Source organism: Gymnogyps californianus, chromosome Z (assembly GCF_018139145.2).
Source record: "Gymnogyps californianus isolate 813 chromosome Z, ASM1813914v2, whole genome shotgun sequence".
Lineage (NCBI taxonomy): Eukaryota > Metazoa > Chordata > Aves > Accipitriformes > Cathartidae > Gymnogyps > Gymnogyps californianus.
In genome coordinates, this window is record NC_059500.1 from 56,303,798 (window position 1) to 56,327,334 (window position 23,537).

General features: G+C 40.5%; 2 protein-coding genes across 2 annotated transcripts in view; one reads left to right on the forward strand and one right to left on the reverse strand.

Moving 5' to 3' along the window:
* The window catches only part of MRPS27 (mitochondrial ribosomal protein S27), a 49,873-nt gene extending 48,655 nt beyond the window's left edge, over positions 1 to 1,218 (reverse strand). Inside the window, exon 1 of the mRNA XM_050913284.1 lies at positions 1,155 to 1,218. Within this exon, the coding sequence (XP_050769241.1) occupies positions 1,155 to 1,218 (64 nt within the window). The remainder of the gene's footprint in view (positions 1 to 1,154) is intronic.
* PTCD2 (pentatricopeptide repeat domain 2) lies at positions 1,217 to 17,984 on the forward strand. The gene is given in 11 exon segments (XM_050913283.1): positions 1,217 to 1,276; positions 1,278 to 1,410; positions 3,558 to 3,650; positions 5,986 to 6,115; positions 6,940 to 7,069; positions 8,519 to 8,597; positions 9,787 to 9,878; positions 13,650 to 13,763; positions 15,318 to 15,392; positions 16,191 to 16,304; positions 17,681 to 17,984. Coding segments are annotated over 11 exon segments (1,245 nt in total). The 3' UTR covers positions 17,906 to 17,984.
* Positions 17,985 to 23,537: the final 5,553 nt, after the last annotated feature.

Below are 23,537 nucleotides of genomic sequence, written 5' to 3' on the forward strand. Positions count from 1 at the left end.
TTCTTGGGTTTGAAACAATTTTTCTCCTTATGATCCTTCCGACATGCAATTATACACACACGTCCAGCTCTGAGCATCTTTGCAAATTTTTGTCAAAAAGACCAGGTACATGGAATTCCACAGTCAGAATATGAGAATATGTACAACGCTTTACCAAACAGTTAGAAAATAAGAGAAAGAGGTATTTTTGTTTGGTTGGTGGGGTTTCTTTTAAAGCTATTTTTCATTACGTTGATAAAAGGGGCACATAAAAGATCTGGGGTTGTTGGGGTTTTTTTTAGAGTAAACTGCTGTATGCTCATTCACAGCTAACGATGCCACTAACAAGCATGAGGGTTTAAAGAACTATTTTCTATAGCACAAGCAACTGTCTTTATGACAGTGCTTTGCTCAGGTTAGCTGGAGGTCAGGTTTGAGCGCTTCACGCCGGTTCACTGCTGAGCAGCTCCAGTGCCAGAGGAAAGGGCGGCGTTTTTGAGACACGGGTATCTAGCTACCAGGAAGCAGCACAGAGAAATTTCTGCTCGGGGAAGCTGAAAAGGCACAATAAAGTTACGCATCATCACAATACTTTAAGTAAACATTACTGAGTTGAATTCTTCCCAAAGGTCAGGGTTTTTGGAAAGGCAGCTTTTCAAAACCATCAGTCTTGGTTGTGCTTCTGTCACCTGAGTTACTAGGTTTTGCTGAAGACTTACTGCCGCGGGCTTGGCAGCCTCCATACAACTCCGCGTGGCTTCCAGTGACCCAAAAGGCAGGTCCTAAGATATCAAGCTATGAAATCGGCAAGGTGGACTATCTATAAAAAACAAATTAGGAACACTCTCCCGCACCGCACGCTAGCGATACGCCGTTCTCAGAGCTGTCTCCAATTTTATATATAAATGTACAAAGGCGAAGAGAAAGTCCCTACGCAGCACCCCGTCCCTGCTCACGCTCCCCACGGTGGCGGCCACCGCAGCCGGCGGCAACCACGGCAACTCGAGAGCCCGTCCCGCCAGGGCCTGTCCCCCGCGGTGCGGTCCGGTCCGGTCCGGTCCGGCCCGGCCCGACCCGACCCGCCCCGGCTCGGCCCGCGCCGACCCTGAGCGCCCCCCCCCCCCCGCCCCGCTGCCGTAGCGAGCCCCGCTACCGCCTACCAACGGACCACCAACCTGCCGCAGCGCCGAGGGCCCTCCCGCTCCAGAGCACGCCTCGCCTGAGCACGGGGGCGGCCATGGCGCCGAGGGAGGAGGCGAGCGGCGGCGCGGGGCAGGCCTGCCAGCGCCCCGCCCCTGGCCGCCGTCGGCAGGCCCGGGCGCAAGATGGCGGCGGTGCTCGCTGGCGGCTCCCAGCGGGTGCTACAGGAGGCGGTGCGGCGCTCGACGGTTCGCCCGCCTGCCTCGGGCTGCTGGGGCTACGCGCCTGGAGGTACCGCGGGCTGCGCGGCCGGGGCGGGCGGCGGGATGCCTGGCCGGGGCCTTGGGCTGCCGTCCGGCCGGGGGGCCGACCGGAGTACTACAACTCCCGGCAGACCCGGCGGCCGCCGCCAGCCTTGTGCCTGACGGGGGTTGTAGTTCCTGCGGGGATGCCCCTCTCGGCGCGGGGTATTGGTGGGGGGAGCGCCGAGGGGCTCCCGGTGGGCTTCAGAGCGGGCCCGTTTGTGCTGCGGTGGGCAGTCAGAGCTGGTGCGGCAGAGTTATCCCGCGGGGAAGGGCTGGGAGCAGTATTACTCAATTTATCCCGTGCTTGCTGCTGGCTGGATACGAGCCACTGAAAAAAAAAATAAACGTGCAGCTTCGTAAATGCGTATGTATTCTGGGAGGACCACAACGTTATCCAGACCCTGGGCTGCACCTGCTGGTTGTCACCACCACCGCTGCGCCCAGGCTTAAGAGGCCTTTCGAAGGTGCTCCCTCGCCCAGAAGACAAAATGGGGCCACATGGAAAGGAGGTGTATGGCAGAGGGCTCCCCAGCGTCAGCACCCCAACTGGGCTCCCGGCCTGCTGCGCCGACATCAGTGGAGGTTTCACTCAGTTTACGGCTCTCTTAGACCCCTCAGAGACATGAAGATCCCCCCTGCGTGGTGGTCTGCTCACGGCTCTTCACTGGCCTTCCTTTTAGAGGGTTGCGGCATGTCTGAGGTAAAGCAGGTTGGTTGGTTAAGTTCTCCAGGATGGCCTGCACAGCCTGCGCGTGCCAGCCGTCATATCAATCTCCCTCCTTTTTCCTTAGAGGCCCTCTTATTTGGTTTTGCACTGGTTTGTTTCTATAACACTTCAACATACGAATTTAAGGAAGCGGTAGGATTCAGCAAATTGAATTCAAGAAGGGTAAAATTCTGCTGCCCCAAGCTCTCTGCTGACACTGCCTGTGACCGCTGAGTGTCCATGCGGTGTGGTGCGCCTGTCCCACCCCAGGCACCAGCATGATTCCCGCATCAGCTCTGGAGAGGCCCAGGACAGGGATGGTCTTTTGGTGTTAGACCGGCTGAGAAGGTCTGTGGGAAGTAAAGGGCAGGGCAATCTAGGCCAGTTTCATGCTGGATAAAGTGTATTTGTTTACCCATTGGAACTGTTTCCATTAAATTTAATGGCTAAAGGTACTATTTAATGGATTTTTTCTTCAGATTTTATGAAGCGTGTCATTAGCATGCTTCACTTGCACAGAAAACAAGTGTTTTTATTTGTATGGCCTGTTGCATTTTGCTAGGGAAATGCAGGAGGAGAATAAATAACCTAACTCAGGTCAATACTTGCTCTTGTTCCTTCATGATTAGAATCATTCTTTAAGAAGCCAAAAACTTAAAAGGTTAGATTGTGACAACATAAACTATTATAGTGACCCTCTGTTACAAAATCATTGGTTGCAAATAAAAATCTACTGGAGAGCTGGTTTTGTGACAGCAGAAACTTCACAAACAGCATTTGCATGATGCTTTTGTTAAAGGAGCTTACAACACAGAACAGTTGAGGGAAGCACCCAAAGTTAATTTTGAGATTCTAGACTCAATGACTGTCTTATCTGTGATGTCTGTGCTGCACCAGAACTTCACTAGGTCTCCTGAGTGTTACTACAATCCAAATAATAAGCTTTGTGTTTTTTCCTTTTGTCTTCCTAATGCGTTTGGAGCTTCCAGAACGATGCATTCTACAATAGCAGGGACAGCACATGTGAGGAAAGGAAGCTGTGCCACTAGTGAGGTGTGGTGAATAAAGAGATGACAAGACAAATCATTATAAAGGCATGAAAGGGGAGGAAGATCTTATTCTTGCGCAGAATCCTCTTGTACCTTGGCTAGGTGGAGACGAATGGTGTCTCTAGTTTTTCTTTTTCACATCCAATAAATATATACTTCTTCATCCTTGTACAGATTAACTCTGGAAAGCTGTGACATAGTGCTCAGGTTCTTTTGTCAGTGACGTGAGCAACTGCAATTTTTGCAGTCTTTTTTTAGTGTCATGCTGCCAGTGGTCTGGCATCACGCAATAATTAACAGCAGTAATTCATAAATGCAAAGTTCAGTGGTATTAAAACAGACGTAAAACTCAACCTTCCTCTTTTTTTCTTATGGTAGGGAAGCGGTATCTGCTAACAGAAGATGATATAAAGTTACAAGAATTTCAGCAGATGAAAGTGGCAATTAGGAATGAAGTTCATGGCAATAAAGGTATTAGTATTTATTTCGTAATCACCATTCTCAATTTTAGTGTGAGTCCTAGGAAACAAGACAGTCAGAGTCATTACAATATGACACCAATTGACCCCATTTAAAGCAGCAGCTTATGTCTTCCTCATGCAAATTTTTTGTAGCTAAAATTATTGGAAGATCTGAGGCTTCGTAGAATGAAGCAATATTAGTTATGCTGTGTTGGAAAATGCGGAGAAGCTTCCAAGTGTGCAAGGTGTTTACGTAAGACCTGAAATGTTTGTGTCCTTGCTTTTCCAACTTTGTCAGATAGTCTAGTAGAAAATACTGTTTCAGTCTACAAATCTTACTTCAAATATATCATCAGCAGAGCAAGTTAATACAAAGCCTAATAGCTGCTTAACTATCCAGAGAAGGCCTATGCCGGTAATTCTCTTTTAATCCACTCTGTAAATTTATTTAGCTTATACTTTTAGATTTTTTTCCTTTTACGTAATGTAAGTCCTCAGTTTTACACCCAATTCCAGATGACGTATGCATACTCAGAATATGAAAAACAAATTCAAGTTTTCCAAACTAATGAAGGAGCAAGATCAGTGGACTTTTTCTGATGGGGATTTTGTCATGCTGTTTAAAATGTATACAAATTCCTTTCTTTAAGGTACGTAAATATAAACATAAATCTGCCCTTAATATTTAAGAAAGATTAGGTAAAACTCCATTTCCTGCACCTGTTTAATCATGTGCAGATGTTCTCGTGATACAAATTGACAATAGTTCCAAGGATGTAGTCAATTTTAATTTTTTTTGTGTGGCAAGGAGGAGACAAATATTCAAATTTAGTTTTATATATACCAGTCTTCTGGGACAGAGAGGGAGGTAAAGTCAACATGACAATTTTTCTATATTAAGTAAAAGTAGAATTTAAATGGGGTGGTGGCAAGTCATAATGTTATTATATTTTGCTGTGATGATGACGTACTCATGTTGGGGATTATTCATCCTGTACTTGAGATACATTGAATTTATTGCTATGGGTCAATCACTCTTGCTAAAACAGGTTTGTAGAAGCCAAATATTTGGCTTTACAGGTCACAGTTGACCTTTTTGTTTTCTACAAATAGTAGCCTTTGAGAACTGATGAAAACAATGTGCTAAGCACCTATTTGTCTGTATGTGTGCATACTGTACTCAGTGTTTAGTCTAACACTTGAAAGATGAAAAGAAGTAATTAGGGCTGATAATAAACTTCATTTACAAATGGAAAAAGCAGTAATAACTATTCTGTTACACAGAATATATAATAGCTATTATTTATTATAGTTATAATGCAACTATTAACTGTAATAGTTATACTGCTAACTACAGCAGTTAGACAATTACCTACAGTAGTTATAATGACTATTATGTGTTCTTTACAAATACAGTTCGGATCCCAGGTGTTTTTTAAATTTCTGCGCATCTTTGAACACATCACAACCATTATATATGCATACTTATATATACACATTCTTCTGACTTCACAGAATTCAGCTCTGCATCTCAGTCTTGAGTAAGGACTTGTATTTGCATGTAGCAACAGATATACATCCAGTAGGTGAATATGTTGTTCTCTGGGGTGCTCACTTTGCACCTCTTGTGTAGGTTACTAGCTTGGAAGCAGCAGTGACCCAGCAACTGCTACAAAAAAGTTCACTTCCCTGCCCAAGATGGGGGGCAGCACCATTAGAGGAATGGGGCTGCCAGGTGGTACATGTGATTTTCATCTTGTGTATGTCTGAATCAGAGCCTTGAGATTACCAACTGAAGGACTTGTCTTTGTGCTTGCTTTGTCATAGGAAAATGTGCTGGATAGAGAAGCTTCTTTTTCAGGGGGGAAGGGAAGCAACTCTAAGTGTATGGCTACGTATAGAAATACATAGATTATTTATGAGACTCTTTGTGTTTGCATCAGTTGTGCAGGCTGTACGAACAGTGTTGAGCAGAAGTTCTTATGCTCATTTGAATGCTGAGTGGGATTGCTTTTGTTTGTTTGCTTGCTTTTTGAAAAAAGAACATAAGGCAGAAAATGTCACTTACAAAACTTCCTTTCTCTTTAAAATTTTTGTATTACCTGTTATATTCCATAACGTACACAATGATTAAGTTCACAATAAGCATCTTCTTGGTTTTCCAAGTCTGACATGACTTCATGGGGACACCTAGGCATGCTTGTCTGTGAGAAGCTTTATGCGTTGTTTTTGGTGAAAAAAACAAGCTTTCTGCTTCATTGAGTCTCCATGTTTCAGTTACTAAGTATGCAACACAGGTAATGGAATTGTCTATAGACTGCTGCTATGATGTGTTTTATTTTCAGATCCATATTTTAAAAGTATTAAAGAAAAATTAAAGAAAAATGGAATGATTCTCAAAAATGAATTAAAAAATTTACTGCATTTATGTCAGACTTCATCTGATGTGGAACTAGCCAGAAAAGTTATTTACAGGTATTTTTAACAATCCAGGTAACACTCTTTTCTGTCTTTATTTTTTTGCTTTTATTAGATCATCCCAGGTTATATCTGCAGTTGAGGGCTTACCTTAATTCAGTGGCTATATGCATAGTTAATCCCTTAAACTAAGGCTATATTTTCATTTACTTTGGATCTTCCAATCCTTCAGAGACTCTCAGATCAAAGGAGAGTCAAGCTACGGGAGTAAAGTGGTGTCCTACTGTATGCAGGATGAATAGTGAGCCACATAGAAACGTCAGCTCTCAGCTGAGAGGTAGTGGTGTGTTCAGTGGTATTTTCCAGCCAAGACACACCTCGTTCTAAACTGGTCTGGACCTAGCAGTGGTAGGTCAGGAGGTTTTGTGAATTAAAGCCTTCCCAGCAATTACAGTGTAGGAGCTATAAGAAAAAAGTGTAACACTTTATTTTTTTTCTTTTTGTTTATTTTTTAGTGGAGGAGGGAAAAAGTTGAGGTATTTTAGCAGGTACTGCTGCTAAAATAGACTGCTGCAGCTTCCTGTGCTATTGCACTGTGAATAGAAGGTAAAGTAGCTGGGAATTTTCGTGGCAGAGACCCATTCTATTACTAATCCAATGCAGGTTACTTTACTGGAAATAGAAGAGATTACATATTACTAGTTAATTTATTAGTTTGATCAAAACAATATTTTTTCCATAAAATTAATCTCCTCTTTTCTAAATGTCATTGGCTGGTGCAGAGAAGTGTGCCTCTGTCATTGCACATACAGATCTTGCTGTCTCTTTAAAGCTGTTTTCCCTTGACAAATTCCATGCCCTGTGTGATTAACTTTTTTTAATCTTTCCAATAGGTACCATGAACAGAATGGAATCACATCCTTACATAATTTTAAATTTGGGCCTCTCTTTATGAGGCTATGTTATGAGCTGGACCTTGAAAGTCCTGCAGTAGAACTTATCAAAGATCAGGTAATTCTCCTATATATTTTGAAAATACATTGTTATTAGTAGTAGTCCAATATGAGTAATTGATGTGCTATGCATGAGCCTTGCATGAGCTCATAGACTGGAAGTATATGTGTTGCAGTAGCAAGGATGTCTATGGCATTAATGTAAGGATGCAGATTACATGGTTTTTGTTTAAAAAATAGCAAAACATTAATTAAAAGAAAATTAAATGCTAGTTTGATAACTTTTTAACTGTACTGCTATATAATTGCATCATTTGAATAAAAAGTATTGATTAAAAAATATTTCCTCAAATGAACACAGCTGATGCATGTTTTCCTGCATCCTGTGTTGCATTAGATCATTCTTGGAAATGAACATTTCTGAGTTTTTATGTAGTAATCCTCTGAAATCTCTTAGATTATTTCCACCAACAGATGTATCATGTTACTCTGTACTTTAGACTCCCTCTGAACCATGTAGAGGTGGTATGATATTCATCAGCTCAGGAACTTGGGCATTTTAGTGCTGAAGAAACTTAAGGACTTGGTTTTGAACATCTGTAAAATGCTATATGTGCTATTATGACAAGACATTAGTTATGCCCAGTGTATAATAAATCGAAAAGATTCTGTGCAATAATGTTGTGTCTTCAAAAATCTCTGGCGGCCAGTGGAAAGTCATCTCTATGATGTCAATTCATTAAGGCATGAAATATGCCTAGCCAGAAATGGGAGAAGTCTTGCTTGGGCTACTATTCTTAAATTAGGCGTGTGTTAGAGTACATCTGGTTTTTGTTTTGGTTTGGGTTTTTTTGATTGAGGTCTATGTCATTAACACAGGTCCTGCGGTACTTGCAGGAATTAGTAACTGATGGGTAGTAAGGTACAGTACCACTTCTTCAGACTCTGCTGCAGAAATTTAGACTTAATACCTTGGCATTTTATTTTGCTATTCCCAACACACAGTGTGATTGAAGTGAAATGTAAAATATACTTGTTCTTTCTTCTGCTACTCTGCTTGCCATCACTCAAGCCCTTGTGCTGATCTGTTCATCATTTGATATTGTGATTAGCAAAAAATTCTTTGAGTTTTGTGGTGGTGGTACTTTAGCCCAAAGATATTGTTAATCAGCTGCAAGCTGTATTTCTGCTGAGATTTTGGAGTTGCCATTGGTCAGTGACTTCTGCCTGTGTTCGCTTAGAGGTCACAATCTGTCATTAAAAAAAAAATGATAGTGGGAATCTCTGGGAAATTTCTGTTTAATTTTAGTGAGCTTTTGACCATACTGAGTCGCTGGTATTTTAGAGGTTACTTGACAGAGGGACAGTCAGGGAACCCAGAGAGTTAAATGTTGAACTTGTGAAGATGGGGCTTATTCCAGTAGGAAGACCTGCTAAATGCTGTGCACAGTAAGAATGATCACTGTCCTAACTTTCTTTATGCTTGCTCTGTATGTTTCTTCTCCAGAATTTGCGTGGTTTTTTCTCAGAGAGTACATCATTCCATATTTTAATGACTATGTTGTTTAAAAAGGGCCATTTTGAAAGTAAGTACTGTGTTTGTTAAGGCAAATGAATTTTGAGGAGGATGCCTCTCACTGTAAGTGTGTGTGTGTATATATATATTTATATATTGCTGATTGGTTTATGGTTTTAGAAGGCCAAACATCATGTAAATCAGTGTAGATGTGAATGAGCTGCACTGTAGTGTGTAATAAAAATGGAAGGCTGTATTTGTTTCATACTTCCAATGGTATTCTTACCATTCTTAGTTGCACAGAATTGTGATTATCCAGGGGCGCTTGTTTCCTAAACCGTCTTCTCTGAAGGCTTAACTTCTCTTTGGTTTGTAATTTCCCATAGCTTTTTGTTTTCTCTATTCAAAGTTTGTATTACATGATTTTTGGAACAGTAAGTTCTTCAATAATTTTTTTGGCAGTTCTGCATTTATGTCAGAGCAGGGAAAAGTACCCTTTTTCCTTTGATAACAAAACCAGACCACAGTCTTCTCTTGGTTTGTCTTACTAGCGTGCCCACACAGAGTGGCTACTGCAATATTTAAGTCAAATGCTTCAAATCAGTTTGGCCCTTTGTGAGGATAAGGGGGAATCATATGACCTGACTGAAAAGACTTTCCATGAGAAAATCTTAAATTGAGTGCGGAGTGAGCTTTTCAAGCAAATCCCTTTATTTGAAATTTGTTGAACGTGCAGCGCTTGGTCTCTTGACGTTTGGCAAATCTAAGTCCAGTGGTTGTCCTAAAAGTTGAGACTGAGCCACTGTAAAAATAACCAGGTCAGAGCCTGAACGCAGTGTTATGGTGTAGTGGAGCATGTGCGTTATTGAGGAGCTCTTAGATAGTTTGCCTAAAAAGGTGGAAGCTTTGATCATGTGTTTAAAAGGCTTGCCTTCTGGGCAGGTAAGAAGAATGAGGATGGCTTTGTCAAGTATCTAGAATTTAGTTTTAGATTTGTATGAAAATAATAGAACAGTAAGGCCAGGTGCTAATGTAGATTGAAAACCTCTTTGCTGGGAAGAAATATCTACATCCAACTGACCCTAAATTAAACTTTTTGAAATGTATTAATTTTTTAGAAAATAACAGATTTTAGTTTACATTCTGATTTTGAAATAGACTTACTGAGCTCAGACCACATTGAATTTATTTTTTTTTTCAGTTACTAAATGTACAGCCTTAAATCTGTGAAGTGAGTAACACTAATGTATTTTTGGTAGGTGCTTTGGAAGTTCTGGTAGAAATGAAAAAACAAGGTATACCTTTCAACAAAGAAACTTACCTACTTGCATTTGCAATATGCTACAAACTGGTAAGTATTTTCAATTTACATGGTGAAAAAGTATTTAAAATGCCTTCTCTATGTCTTCCTTTTTTTTTGGATTTTGAAATTTCCATATGTTCCAAGTCATGATTTCTTATCTAGTGCAAATATTTTAGACGTGTTTAAGTCCTAAATTGCTTCATTGTGCATGATGTGGTGCACATATATAGCTTCCCATACAAACTAATGTCACAAAGCAAATCTCTAAAAAATTACATGGACATAAGCACTAAGGAATAAATTTGATACAGGCTTTGATTAGCTGATAGTAGTCTTTCTCTGGGATCTGTGCATCTCTTCAGACTATACTCTGTGCTTGAGCCTCAATATTGGTTTTATAATCTGGCTTCTGTAAGAGACAAGGCATCTATATCATATGTTCTGTTTGTCAGACATCTCCCATCCATTTCTGCCCTGCCCCTCCAAGTAACCTTGAACCATTTCCGTAATAGTACCCAAATTTGACAAGGGTTAGAGTTCTCAAAGGTAATCTGTTCCTACATGCCTGATGAAAATGGGCAGCTGAGTGGAGAAAAGAAACCTAAATGAATGCCCTCAGTGAGAGACAGGCTGCCCCTTCAGCTTAACTGTATTTTTAGCTCAGAGAAGAAGAGCATGAACCCAGTAAGAAACTAGGCTACGTAGGTTTGACGAGTGTTTCCTTAGAACTGTTTCCCTTTTGTAGCAAAGTGAGATCCCCAAACTTTTTTATTTTGATCTTCCTCTCCAGATTTGAATCAATTCTGCAATTTGAAATATTAACATAGGCCCTTCCCAAACTCAGTAGGAAACTCTTCTTCAATTTCCTCATGTTTTTAGGAAGAAAGACACTAGCTGAGGAAAAATTATACCACTAGACTAAACTTCCTCAGGTTTCTCAGTTAACCATACAATGAATCTGAGTGCATATGTGATAAAAAGGAGTTGGCCTAAAATGGTAGCTCAGCAGTAATTCATGTGATGCTTCTGAAATTCTCAGTTCTAACGAATCAGGGCTGCCTTTAGGTCAGGGGAAATAGATATAGCCACGTGGCTTTGGTGTTTGGAGAGTGGGGCAGTAGACAGAGCTGAGAAAGAGCAGTGGAAGTTGTCTGCTGTTAAAAACAGCTAGAGGTTGATGGTTACAGTCAGTTTAAGGATGTTACCAGTCCTACATAGAAGGTGCCTTTTTTAGAAAGTTATTAATGTACGAAGACTCTGACACTATGCTACAACCCAACTTTGTAAGCTGGTGTTTGCTACCAGCATCCACTGAAGCAGTATTTACCACTTCAGGGTTGCTCCTTGGTCTATACTCTGCCCGTTTAGGTAAAGGCTTTAACAGAAACCCACTGTGTTTCTCTGAGGTATCCTTTACTCCCTCTGCTGTAGCTTCTTCCCTGAAATCTGCATGGTTCTTTCAATGGCCTGCTGTCAGAAGGCTTGGATCCATGGTAAGTGCAACAGGCAGAGGCTCCTCAGAGTTCTGTTTTCTACTACTTCTGGCCCTACCTGTGTTTTCAATAGAGAATCTGGCCCATCATTACTTGTGAGCAAATTGATAAAAATATAGTGGAAATGATTCTAAACAGTCACTTGGTTGTTTTAACAGCCACAATAAATTTGTGGGGTTTTTTTCATTAGAATAAAATGCACTAAAAAGTACTAGGCGAAGCTCTTTCAAAAGCTTAATCTGTTGATTCAGCTATTAGTGGTAAGAGAAAAAACCATGAAGCTCAAAAGTGTTTTTGCTCATGATGCAATATAAGAAACTTCAGAAAAAATCTTGAAGGGAAATATCTTCAAGATGCACTACTTGAATACTGGTAATAATGGTGCTGGTATCATTAAGAGCAGTGCTGGATTTTTACCAGGTTAATTCTTGGTTTCTTTTGAATAACCATGCCAGAGACCAGTACAGAAAAATGTACAAGGCTTAAAGCTCAGATTATTGCTAGTGGATAAACAAAGGAATTAATGTTTAATCTTTGTACAGAAGTGTTTTAGAGGTCAACTCTAAAACACTTCTGGGATGTTTTAAATCATTGTAAGGCACTGCTATGCTCTAAGGTAACAGATGGTCCTTCTTTTAGTGCAGGAAAGGGCTATAGGCCTTTTGATGATGTAGTGGTTTAACCCCAGCCAGCAACTAAGCACCATGCAGCTGCTTCCCCCTCCCTCCTCCCAGTGGGATGGGGAGGAGGGGAAAAAAAAAGGTAAAACTCATGGGTTGAGATAAGAAGAGTTTAATAACTAAAGTAAAATAAAGTATACTACTAACTAATAATAATAATAATAATAATAATCATTGTAATGAAAAGGAATATAACAAAAAAAAAGAGAAATAAAACCCAAGAAAAGACACGTGATGCACAGTGCAGTTGGTCACCACCCACTGACCGATGCCCGAGCAGCGATCCGCCCCTCCCGGCCAACTCCCCCCACTTTGTATACTGGGCATGACGTTCTATGGTATGGAATATTCCTTTGGCTAGTTGGGGTCAGCTGTCCCAGCTATGCTCCCTCCCAGCTTCTTGCACACCTGCTTGCTGGCAGAGCATGGGAAACTGAAAGGTCCTTAACTTCAGATAAGTGCTACTTAGCAACAACTAAAACATCAGTGTGTTATCAACGTTATTCTCACACTAAATCCAAAACACAACACTGTACCAGCTGCTAGGAAGAAAATTAACTCTATCCCAGCCGAAACCAGGACAGATGACAACAAAGTATTTATGTAATAATAATCAATCTTCTGGTGGTCAGAATGTTTCTAAATCTTCAAAGAACATGTTTTTAACCACAGGTTTCTCATGTGGTTTAAAAGGTATTTTCACAAGCTGTGCAGACCATTCAGCAGTGGCATGGAAAAGCATCCCTTAAACACCTGAAGGATGACCCTATCCCTTAAATCATGGCCAGTATTTTGCAGGAATGACTCTTTGAACAGTAGGAACAGAAATCAACACCAAATACTAGAAAGGAATATGAAGGCCCTTATCCATATTGATGGTACCAGTTGTTACAAAACCTTCCTGCTGCCATCTTTTAAGTTTGGCAGGTATTATTTTGTTTGGGGTCCAGTCAGCTGTACTCTTAGTTTCCAGTGTGAGGAGCATTGTTTTTGAGAGTTGGTGGTTTGTGAGATAACACACAGGTAAGCTCATTGGCTTTTACTATAGACTCCTATTGAAAATAGTCCCAGAAATAATGGAAGCTTTCTCTGTTGGAAAACAGGCGAATGTCTAAGCTATCGTATCAGAGTATATGCTTTGGAAATGTCTTGCAAGATTTGATCCATAAGAGAGGCTAAAAATTGCTGAATGTTCAAATTCACACATGCACAGATTTCTTTAGTGTAACGGTGCTGAGTAGTTCAATGCTTAGAAAACATTGGTTTGCATTAACTCTCTAATGTAGCTTTTAGAATAAAGTTAAGGACAAGAAGTCAGCTTTCTTCCTGATTTGGGAATGATTGGAAAGTGGAAAGGAAAGTAGCTGTTGGTTTTAGCGTACTGCTGGGGTTGTTTTATCTCTTGTAGAAGCCAAAACAGTTAGGGCAAGGCGTAGTTGTTAAATTAATGGAAGTTATTTTTACCTTCTTCTGAACTCTGTAGCTTTGAATATCGTATTTTGATGTGTTTCTCAAGAAATGCTGCACAGAATCTGCTTGGTTGGGTTCAGATATGGATTGCCTTGCTGAATGTGATTGCAATTGCCTACAGTCCTTTCAGATCACAAGAATAACAAGTGCAACTTAGGTTTGAAATTTCTATGCAGGACAACCTGGAGTCTTGCAAAATCTCTGCGAAACTGCTTGAAGAAGCACAGCTAAAAGGTGACACATTACCACTGCGAGCGTTCTGCTTTGCTGTGGCAACTGCTCTGAAGCAGGTACAGTACCTTTTGTTTTGATTTGTGCCTGAATCTCTATAGTTTTATTGTAGTAAGATAGTCAGTGAAAGGAAGCTAACATAGAGGAAGCGTAACTGATCTATGTAATAACTTCAAGTACTAGGACTCTTAGGCCCCCAAAGGAGTGGGATTATAGACAACTCCCATACAAAGTGAATGTGGAAATTCTGAAATATAAACATATGTCTTGAGTCTAATGCACAGGTATTTTGTGCTAATGACAAAGCCATATAGAATATTTTTAGAAAATGAAAGAGAGTTGGGCCAGCAGGTTAGGTGTAACCATGGACCCAGTCGTGCAGATACTGCTATTTAGTGACAGTTTCCTTTAAATAGAATTAAAATGATAATTTAAGATATTTATACAATCATCTCTTAAAATGTTTATCTTGGGAGGCAAACTCAAAGGCTATGATGTGTATTGCCTTACTGCCTGGGAGATGGCCTGTCTTTCTCCACAACATGCTTCTTCAGGGGGAGGTTTTCATATACCTCATGTGCCTAAGCACTGATATGAAGAGGCTCTGAGGCAGTACAGGGTGAAAGATTGAGCAGGAGAATAACAATTAGGAAATTCTGAAGTCTGGTATTTCCTCTGCCGTTAATTTGTGTATACAGCTTGAGGAAATTCTAAACCTTCTCTGTTTCATGTCTAAACAGAGGTCAGAGGCACTAGCAATTTGATGTTGTTCACGGATTTGAATGAATGAAGTAGAATTGTTAAAATTTTCTTATACATTGTGGTCTTTTTTGTGCTGTCTCTGTGAACAGAGACACTGAACAGTAGCATCATTGAATTTAATTTATGTGCATGATGGCATGACAGGGCTTCTCAGTGGCATTGAGGTTAAAAACCAAGATCTCTGTCTCTGAAACAACATCAAATATCCTTGCTGCTGTTGTTTTATGTAAAAATCAGTTAAAATTCTTGTTTTGCAAATGGAATAATGCTCCATATTACACTTAACTATTTCTTAAGCTGCATGATCTTTGACAGCACATCTTGCTGTGAGTGAGATGTTTCTTGATCCCAAGTAACAGTGGTTGGTCTAGTAAATGTCAGTGTAACATTTACTGTCTATACAGATCAGTTGATGGCATAGATACAGTACTGTAAATGTGTATATCCAAAAGGTTAAACATGCTGGGCAGGATAAATACCCACATTAACATATGCTGCACTTCATTTAAGTACTCTGACACGTGCCAAACTGAGCATGTGTGTAGATCTTTTATCTTCTAGGTGCTTTCATGCTCAGTGTTGGTTACATGCTTCCTTTTGCTGCGGATCTGAGGCAGGGTGTACTGTCTGATGTGCTAAAGAGCCAGATGACATGGGAACTCCAGCATGGGGTGTTCCTATCACAGGCCGGATGCTGTTTGGAGTCTATGGATCTTGGTGAAGAGGTTCTAGATGCTGGTTTGTGATTCACTGAAAAGTTGTAAGACTGCTGTTTTTCTTGAACTTTTATTGTGAAAGCATGTCACACGTGTTTAACCGTATTTTTTTTATTATTTGTAATTCCTTCCTAGAATGATGTAGCACAAGCCAAATTTTATTGTTCCCAGATAATGAAAACGGAGAACAAACTGTACAATAATCTTAAAGTAAGTATGCTTGCTTTGTATTAGAATCTTGTAGAGAAGTATGCTATACTGGACAAAAAACTGCCATGTGCAAAGTAACAGGTGTCTGGCTTCTTAGTAGCACAGGCATGTATCAGTACTGTTGCTGAGCTTGTTTTTGAGCCAACAGACAATTTCTGTCAGTTGTATGAGTTACATTCTGAATTGTTAACACCCTTCCCCCATTTTTTAAAATTGCTTCCTGCCATAGATGGGAATGGAAAGTAGACTAGTCCTACTTCTGTGAGTATAGACCCATGGAAAATTTCTAGTTACAACATCGTGACTTTTTGCTTTCTTGCTACAAGAGATTTAAAAAAACACAGCTCCAAATAAATGTCTTCCTTAGCTGTGCTGTGCCCACTTCAGGCCTCCTTCAGCCCTCTGAATCTTAACCACATATGTACATACAAGAGTTTTTTCTTTAATTGCATGGTCTACAACCTGAGAGAAAGTCTACTGCACGTGCCCCGTAAGTGACCTCTCTAAGCTATGGAAAAAAACACTTTATTCAAGAACAGCTAATGCAGCTCCATCAGAGGAGCTCTGCCTCCAGGCTGACCCTTCCTTTCCAGGTCCCAGCTGCAAAAAAAACCCAGACCTCTGTGGAAATTGATCATTCCCTCTGCTTTCGTCATGATTAATGGATTTTTATCAGCACAGCATCTAGAAATGTATTTTGTCCTGCTTTGCTTCACGTCTTCCTCAAACACTTTTTTTAAAATTTGCATTCTGATGATAAGTACTATTTGTGTGGTGTGGTTTTATTTTATTTTTAAGGTTCTTGTCCAGCTCAGATCTGGTTCGCTAGAAGAAGTAATAAAGACATTAGAGGCAGCAGTGGAAGTAGATACTCCTTCCTTTGTGAAAAAAATCGAGTTTTCTGAGCAGGTGGTAAGTATACAGTAATGAGAGGAGGTCCACAGTGCTTGGCTGAGCCATGGTGACAGTGGTTCAGCTACAGAACTTCAGGTGCCTGACTTCACCCTACTAAAATTATTTGGGTTCTGATGCATTCAGATGCCAAAGCAGCTGGCTGGCTTTCTGTACTGTTGGACAAAGCACTTAGCTGTCCACTTCCCTTTTGTATTGTGGATCTTGCTCTTAGAAGCTCAAATTTCATCTGAATGTAGATGAAGCGTTCCCTAGTGGCATTAAATAATTTAATCCCTTGCCTTCTATGCTATTTTCATTTGATGTAAAAACGAGAATAAAGTTCTGATCACAGTGATATTGTTAGGTTGGTAATATTGGCAAAGACCTGTGATGCTGTACAGGGACGTGTGATATGAAAAATAATAGCTTTTGCTGTTTTACTGTATTTTACTATAAAAAGTAGCTTTTACAGTACTGATCGCCAAGAAGGCTTCCTTCAGAGCACATATGTAGGCCTATCAGCTTGGCAGCATTGCTGCTGCTTTTCCTGAAACTTATTAGTGTATTCATTTTGAACGTGTCTATGGAACAAGATATTTTAAGACTGTGTTAATAATTAAATACTTAGCCTTTCACTGCTGCCTGTTAAACAAAATTAATAACTGATCCATAAAATAACAAATACTAGCTAGAAGGGGGCCACACCTTTCAAAACATAGCCCATATGTATTAATTGCTATGTTGAAAATAAATTTTTTTAAACAGCCTTTCATTTTGTAAATTCATTGCAATAAATGTTGCATGTGTCAATGTTGTATTTTGGTTTTGTGTGGCAAATTTGTAACAGTCCCTAAGAAGACTAAGCATTAGTCCTAACCCATTCCTTCCACAAAAGGTTATTGATCAATAACAATTTTCAAGAGATTTACTTATACTTGAGCTCATACTCTTTGTATGGCATACAGAACTTCTCAGTGTTCTATAGTCTGACTTTGATTGATTTGCACTGTACTATACATTTAGTGTGATACTTAATAATAATTAGAATTGTGCTGATCTGGAAAGTAGATTCCAGGAAGCAATTATGTTTCCTGGGTTTAAATAGAAAATAATTGTGTTAGTCTGTACTAGGACTGGAAATAGGACTGTACAAATTTGAGGGAGTTGTAAATCTAATACACTCTCTCTAATAAGTATCCAGTGCATTTCCACCATTGTCTGGTGATGTATAATGTGTGCTGCGTAAAATCCTCTTCTTATGAGTCATTGCATTAGCCACATATCTTACGTTGTGTATTTTTTTTTTCTTTGAGTGATTGCTTGTCTTCAATATGGTGATTGAATGAGATCTTCATTTGCTGAACTGTAACAGTCTGTCATTTTCTCCTCCTTAGCTGGCTACAGTCAGGGAAAAGATGGAAGAAAACCCTGACCTTTCTGCCAAATTAGGAGATATTTATACAAAACTACAAGTTTCAGGACGGGTAACCATGTGCACGCTGGAAGACATGCTTTTGCAGATTCCTAGTTCAAAGAAGACCCCTGCAAAGCTTTTAAATCAGAAACAATTGGGCTATCAGGCTGCTAAACCACTTCGGTCAAATCTGTTGTTGGAATAGTTCAATATTTGATGGCAAACTGAACTGCTGTTAGCATCTCTTAGAAGCCAGGTTCAAATAAAATGTCTTCTCCCCTCCTCCACAATGAGCAATTGTTTAAATTGTTTGTGTGAAACTGCATTTTAAATACAGGTCATGTAGCTTCCACGTTTCAATTTTGATGCTAAAACCAAGCCGTGATGGTGGGTATTTGCGTGTTGTTCAGAAATGGAGTCATAGAATGGTTTGAGGTTTTTCCTCAGGCACTTACATTGGGATTTTCCTATGCTAAACGTCTTGATGGAAGTGAACAAAATAGTATGTGTATCTGACCTGACTTCTGTGGTTCATGAGAAGAAAATTCAGTCTTCATCAGATGTAATGTTCTGACTGAAAGGACAGATGCAGTCCAGAGTCTAGATAGAAGAGTATGGAAGTGCTTTAACTGTTTTATTCAAATTCTGTACATCTCAAGAGAATCAGGGGAAAGCAAGCATCTTTTGTTCCCTTTAATATCTTCTTCTTCAGAAGCAATATATTAGTAAGTTTTTTCATATCAAATGGGATCATGGAAATGCTATAGGAGGTAGCATGGTAACCAGCTGGTTGTTTTCTCACTTGAAGGAGATTCCTGAACAAAAGTCAGAGTCTCAGAGTGAGTGGCCCCACATACTGCTTCCTTCAAATTTTCTGATATTAAGCCTCCCAGGATAAGCAGATCTTGACACAAATTTGCAACTGAGTCCTGACAAGTTTCTTAGAGCAAGTATGATCACTTTTTTAGACTAGAATTACATATCTGTATAATTCTCTCATATGTAGAGCAAGTGATCATAAAAACAGTAAAAGAAGCTTCATGTTGACCCAGCTTTAATGACTCCAGGCAAAATGTGCTTGATTCTAGTAATAAAAAGCTGTTTGTAACTGTGAGTCCTGTATACCCAAAACTCTTTTCTCATTCACCATCCAGAATAGAAGGAATTGGAAACAGCTATACCTTGGCTGGCACTCGGGTACTTTTGGTTACTTCTGCAGAGGAAGTGATGAGCCTGTTGGTACAGAGCTTAGCAGTCCTGTGAGCACAAGACTAGCTGGAGTCCAGCTTGGTACTATCCCAGTTGGGCCGCCTCATCTCTCCTTTGGCTTCTGTTCTTTTTATTTTTATTTTGTCTGTCCCTGCCTCAAGCACGTGTCAGAACTCAACGGATTTGTTCTGGGAATGAATCTGTGCATGCTGTGTGAAACTTTGTTGAAGCCAGTGAGTCACTGTGAAGAAACAAGAACCAATCCATGCAGAAACACAACGTTAGCCGTGGCTACAGCATGTCAGAGGTTTCCTTCTGAGGCTCTAACACTGTAACTCATTTCTGTCACTGATGTCTCTTGTTAATACCAAAATGCACAGAACTGTTACACAGTGGATGGAATTTCATGCAAGTGTAAGTGAATAATTTGAAGTGTGTGCGTTTGAAGGCTGTGATTTTTGTGAAATGTGTGCACGCTTTTTATGAGTGGTTGCATAGGTTGAAGTACTACATACATTAGTCTAAGAACACAGCTAATTACTTGTTCTGTAATGTTGTGTAGCACGTAATTTCACACATAATTCAGGAATACAGGTTTTTAACCATTTTCTTTTCCCTCAGTTGGAAATTCTTTCAGCACTTCCAATACAACATGGACCCTTAAGTAGCTCCCAATCTTTCCTCCACAAATAAATTCAATACAGGATTTGTAAAGGCTGCTTGCAGTGTGGCAAGGATTAGTTTCAAAAAAATTAAAGGAGTGAACTACTCTTCAGTTTACTCGGTGGTACTATCAGGACAACTGTTTGATGTAAAACTACATTTTTATAGGGAATAGAAGATAGTTTGACCCATTTAGCCTGTTACATAGCAAATATATAAGGTCAATTCTGTTTAATTTCCTTATTTGGCACTTTCAAACTGGTATTAATTGCAAGAATTTGGTTCATGCTAGGACTGAGATGCGCATGTTTGCTTGTTTGTTTTAATCTGAATTGGTTAGGTTCCTGACTGAGACTGTCTCCTACCTGCAACTTAAGTAATGATAACTTCTATTACAATTGTCAATATAGCTGATGTTTTCCATTCTTTGTTCTCTTGACTACTTGTTTTCTTGAGACTTATTTACTCAAGGTAACTATTAAGTTGATAATTTGTGTTAAAGAAACACAATTTCTTTGTCTTGAGGGAGAAGGGGGATACCCTTAAATAACTAAGAATACTTCAGTAGAAAAAGAAAGCAGAGACCTAAGAAGGATTAAAGGGTAGGTTCAAAGAAACGCACACAAAATTCAGGCAAGTAAACATTAGAATATTCAAGGTTGCTCTGGAAGTGTTGTAGAAGACTGGTAACATCCTCCCTTAGGAAAAAAGGTAGGAGAAAAGAGCAACTTCTAATATTTATGCAGCTGATTTCAAACAAAGTCTAATTTGTTTCATACAAGTTCCATAGAGGCTTGTTAATCGGGGAAGCTTGGATTTGAATGTGTATTTATAAATTTACCTTTTGGTGCGTCAAGGTCCTGAGCACACTGGCTTTTGTGCAGAAGAGTCTTCAGCCACGTGCTTAGTTTAGTGTAGGGGTGGTTGGCTTCTGGTTTCCCAGTGCCCAAGATCAGGAAACCAAACTTGTCTAAAGTTAAGCAAATACTTGGGGGTTTTGCTGGGTCAGGGTGGCTGGAATGTCAAGGGCTGAGTTACTAGAGAGCATTTCTTGGAGGCAGCCTCAGAGAATAGGATGTGCACTATGCTATTGCAGCCAGTGGAATAATTATACTTTGCTTATACGGAGTTTTAACCAAGGATGAACCTTGGCATTAAAGAGAAGCCAACATTGTGACATTCAATTAATAGCTTTTTTTTTTTGCGAACAATCTGGAAAAAGACAAGGCATTTGCATTTCAAAGTGAACCGCTGCATTTTTTTCTAGGTTTCGCTGTAGAAGACTTCTGTAGGAAATGCTTAAAGCTTTATGTAGTGAGTAGCTCAGATGAGGATCTGAGGGCTCTTTTAGGTACTGTTATGTGGGAAAGGATTGCTCTTTATCATATTCAAATATTCTTCCTGCAATAAAACAAAACATGAGTTTTGTGCATGTCCTTGCACTCCAGCAGCTTTTTGGAACAGTGATCCAGGAGACAGCAGGTGGCGTTTCTTGATCATACTTTCCTACTGATGTGATTTCCAGAGATAACTTTCACCTGCAGCGTCAGTTATGTAAAGGCAGGCCAGAATGAACTATTTGCCCTATGTTTAATGCATGCCATCTTGAAATGGAAAATCCAGGCATTAGTCAGCAGCCCTGAATGGTTGGTGATGGGCATAGGCTGCAAACCTATAGATTTACAGCATTTAATTTGAAACTTACTGCATTTATTGAAACAACTCATCTTTGCCAATGATCACAATGCAGTTTTTACAGTATTCTGTGGAAATACTAATCAATGACCTAGGAGACAGGCTGCTGATGTTACTTCTAGTACACCAGTGACAATTATAAAGGCTTACTTTGCTATTCCTTTCAGAGAAAGTTGGGCAGCTTTTCCAACTTGAATTGTGAAAGCATTCATTTTTACATTCACATGGGATCTGGATTGTGTGCAGTCTTCAAAGAACTGATATTCCTCTACTATAGATGCTTCTCCTTTCCTCCATGGGTTAATACCTCTTTCTTTTTCACATTCCTTTCCACAAGCATCTTGAGTCTTGGTAAGGAAGGATCACTTCCTCTGTGCTTCTCCCAGGATAATTTTCTGCTTCAAAACAGTAAAAATGAAGGTGAAAGGCTTAGTCATTGCAGGGGAGCTCAGGAATGCTTCCAGGCCTCAAGAGGAGTTTTTGTGTATTTAATGAACCTTCTATACAAGGTTAAATAACTTGAAACAAAGACTTCTTAGAACTTTGCAGCACTGTAGAAAGTAGGGAGACCTATAGTGTATAGGTCTAGAGCTATTCAACTTTGGGTTTGCTTTTTTTTTTCCTCAGGGTTGTTTCAGATTGCATCCTTCTAAAAATTTTTATTGCAAAATAAGCAGAGACTTGTTTGTTTGTTCGTTTTAAAGCTACATCTGTTGTGGCTGCTTACATGCCCTTGTGCTGCCACATATTCCTTAGCAAGTTCATTAAAAGTAGATGTTGCTCATACACCCCCTTCCTCCTCTGTTTCTTTTCTCCTGCTGCTTATGAACAGTGTTTTGAACTCAGCAAATGTCTGATTGTCTGCTCCCCTTCCAGGCTGCTTTTTAAGTCACCTTATTTCCATCTGATTGATAAATTTAAGCAGCGAAAGGGACTAGGAAGACTTAAAGATACTACTGGTACTGGCCCCATGTTTTGTAATGTGAAATATAGTGCTATTTCCATATCTATCTTTGCTTATGCTATTGAAGATAGTTGGCCGAAGAGCTTCAGGAGCTTTTGGTGTGTCTTTGCTCTGTGCTGTTGTCTGGACCTCCTAGTAATTCTAGCAGCATGTGCAGTGAAAACGGAGATAGTGTGACTTCACCTCCCCAAGCATAGATGCTGGTTTTTGGAAGTACTGATACTCTAACTAACTACAAACCCTTTTGTATACTATCAGGTAAGGTCAGCTCCCAAGTCCCTATGCCAAGCAGCAACTCAAAATAAATGCAGGAGCACTGATATCAGAGGGAAGCTGAGTTAGGGACCATTGGCGCAAATCAGACATATGGGATCAGAGCCAGCTGAGCCTGAACCTGGTGTCCACGTGAAGGGTAAAAGCAGTGTGATAGTTACAGGAGACTGCCTCCTATGGAGATGAAGGCAGCAATCTGACAACCAATCTGGAAGTTGTGGAGGTGCTGCCCAGGCTTGTTCATCCTTTGGACTATTACCTCTTGCTGATCTTCCATGTGGGCACCAGTGATGCTGCTGGGAGTAACCTGGGGTGCATTAAGGGTGGCTACAGAGCACTGGGGATGAGGGTGAAGGGCAAGGGGGGCAGGTGGTGTCTCCTCAATCCTGTCAGTGAGAGAGGGAAAGGCCCAAGCAGAAGAGGACTCATCCACTTGTGTCACGGCTTGGCTGCCTGGCTGGTGTAGCAGGCAGGACTTTGGCTTCTGTGACCATCGTCACAGCGAGGGCTACTGAGCTGGGATGGGATATGCTTGACAAAGCATGGCAAGGGTGTCTTTGCAAACAGGCTTCCTAACCTGATGAGGAGGGCGTTACATGAGTATGCCAGGGAGGGTTACCATAACCTGGAGAGAACTGAGGGCACAAGAGGCAGAGCAGATGCGCCTGGGAGACAGCATGACGGGGGAGGCTCTCACAATTCCCCTGTAAAAGCAGCACAACTTGGGACCCATCTCAAATGCCTGTACAAAAATCCGTGTAGCATAAGGAACAAGCAGGAGGACAGTTTATGCACAGCTGCAGAGCTAAGACCTCATTAGTACCATGGTGATGTGGTGGGATAGCTCTCATGACTAGAATGCTGCAATGGAAGGATGCAGGAAAGACAGGGGTGGGCAGGGATGGCAGAGAGATTGAACTCTATATAAAGGAGTTGTATGTATGGAACTTTGCCTTGGGACAGGTGATGAGCCAGTAGCGAGCTTGTGGGTAAGGATCAGACGGTAAACCAGCACAGGTCATGCTGCAATGGG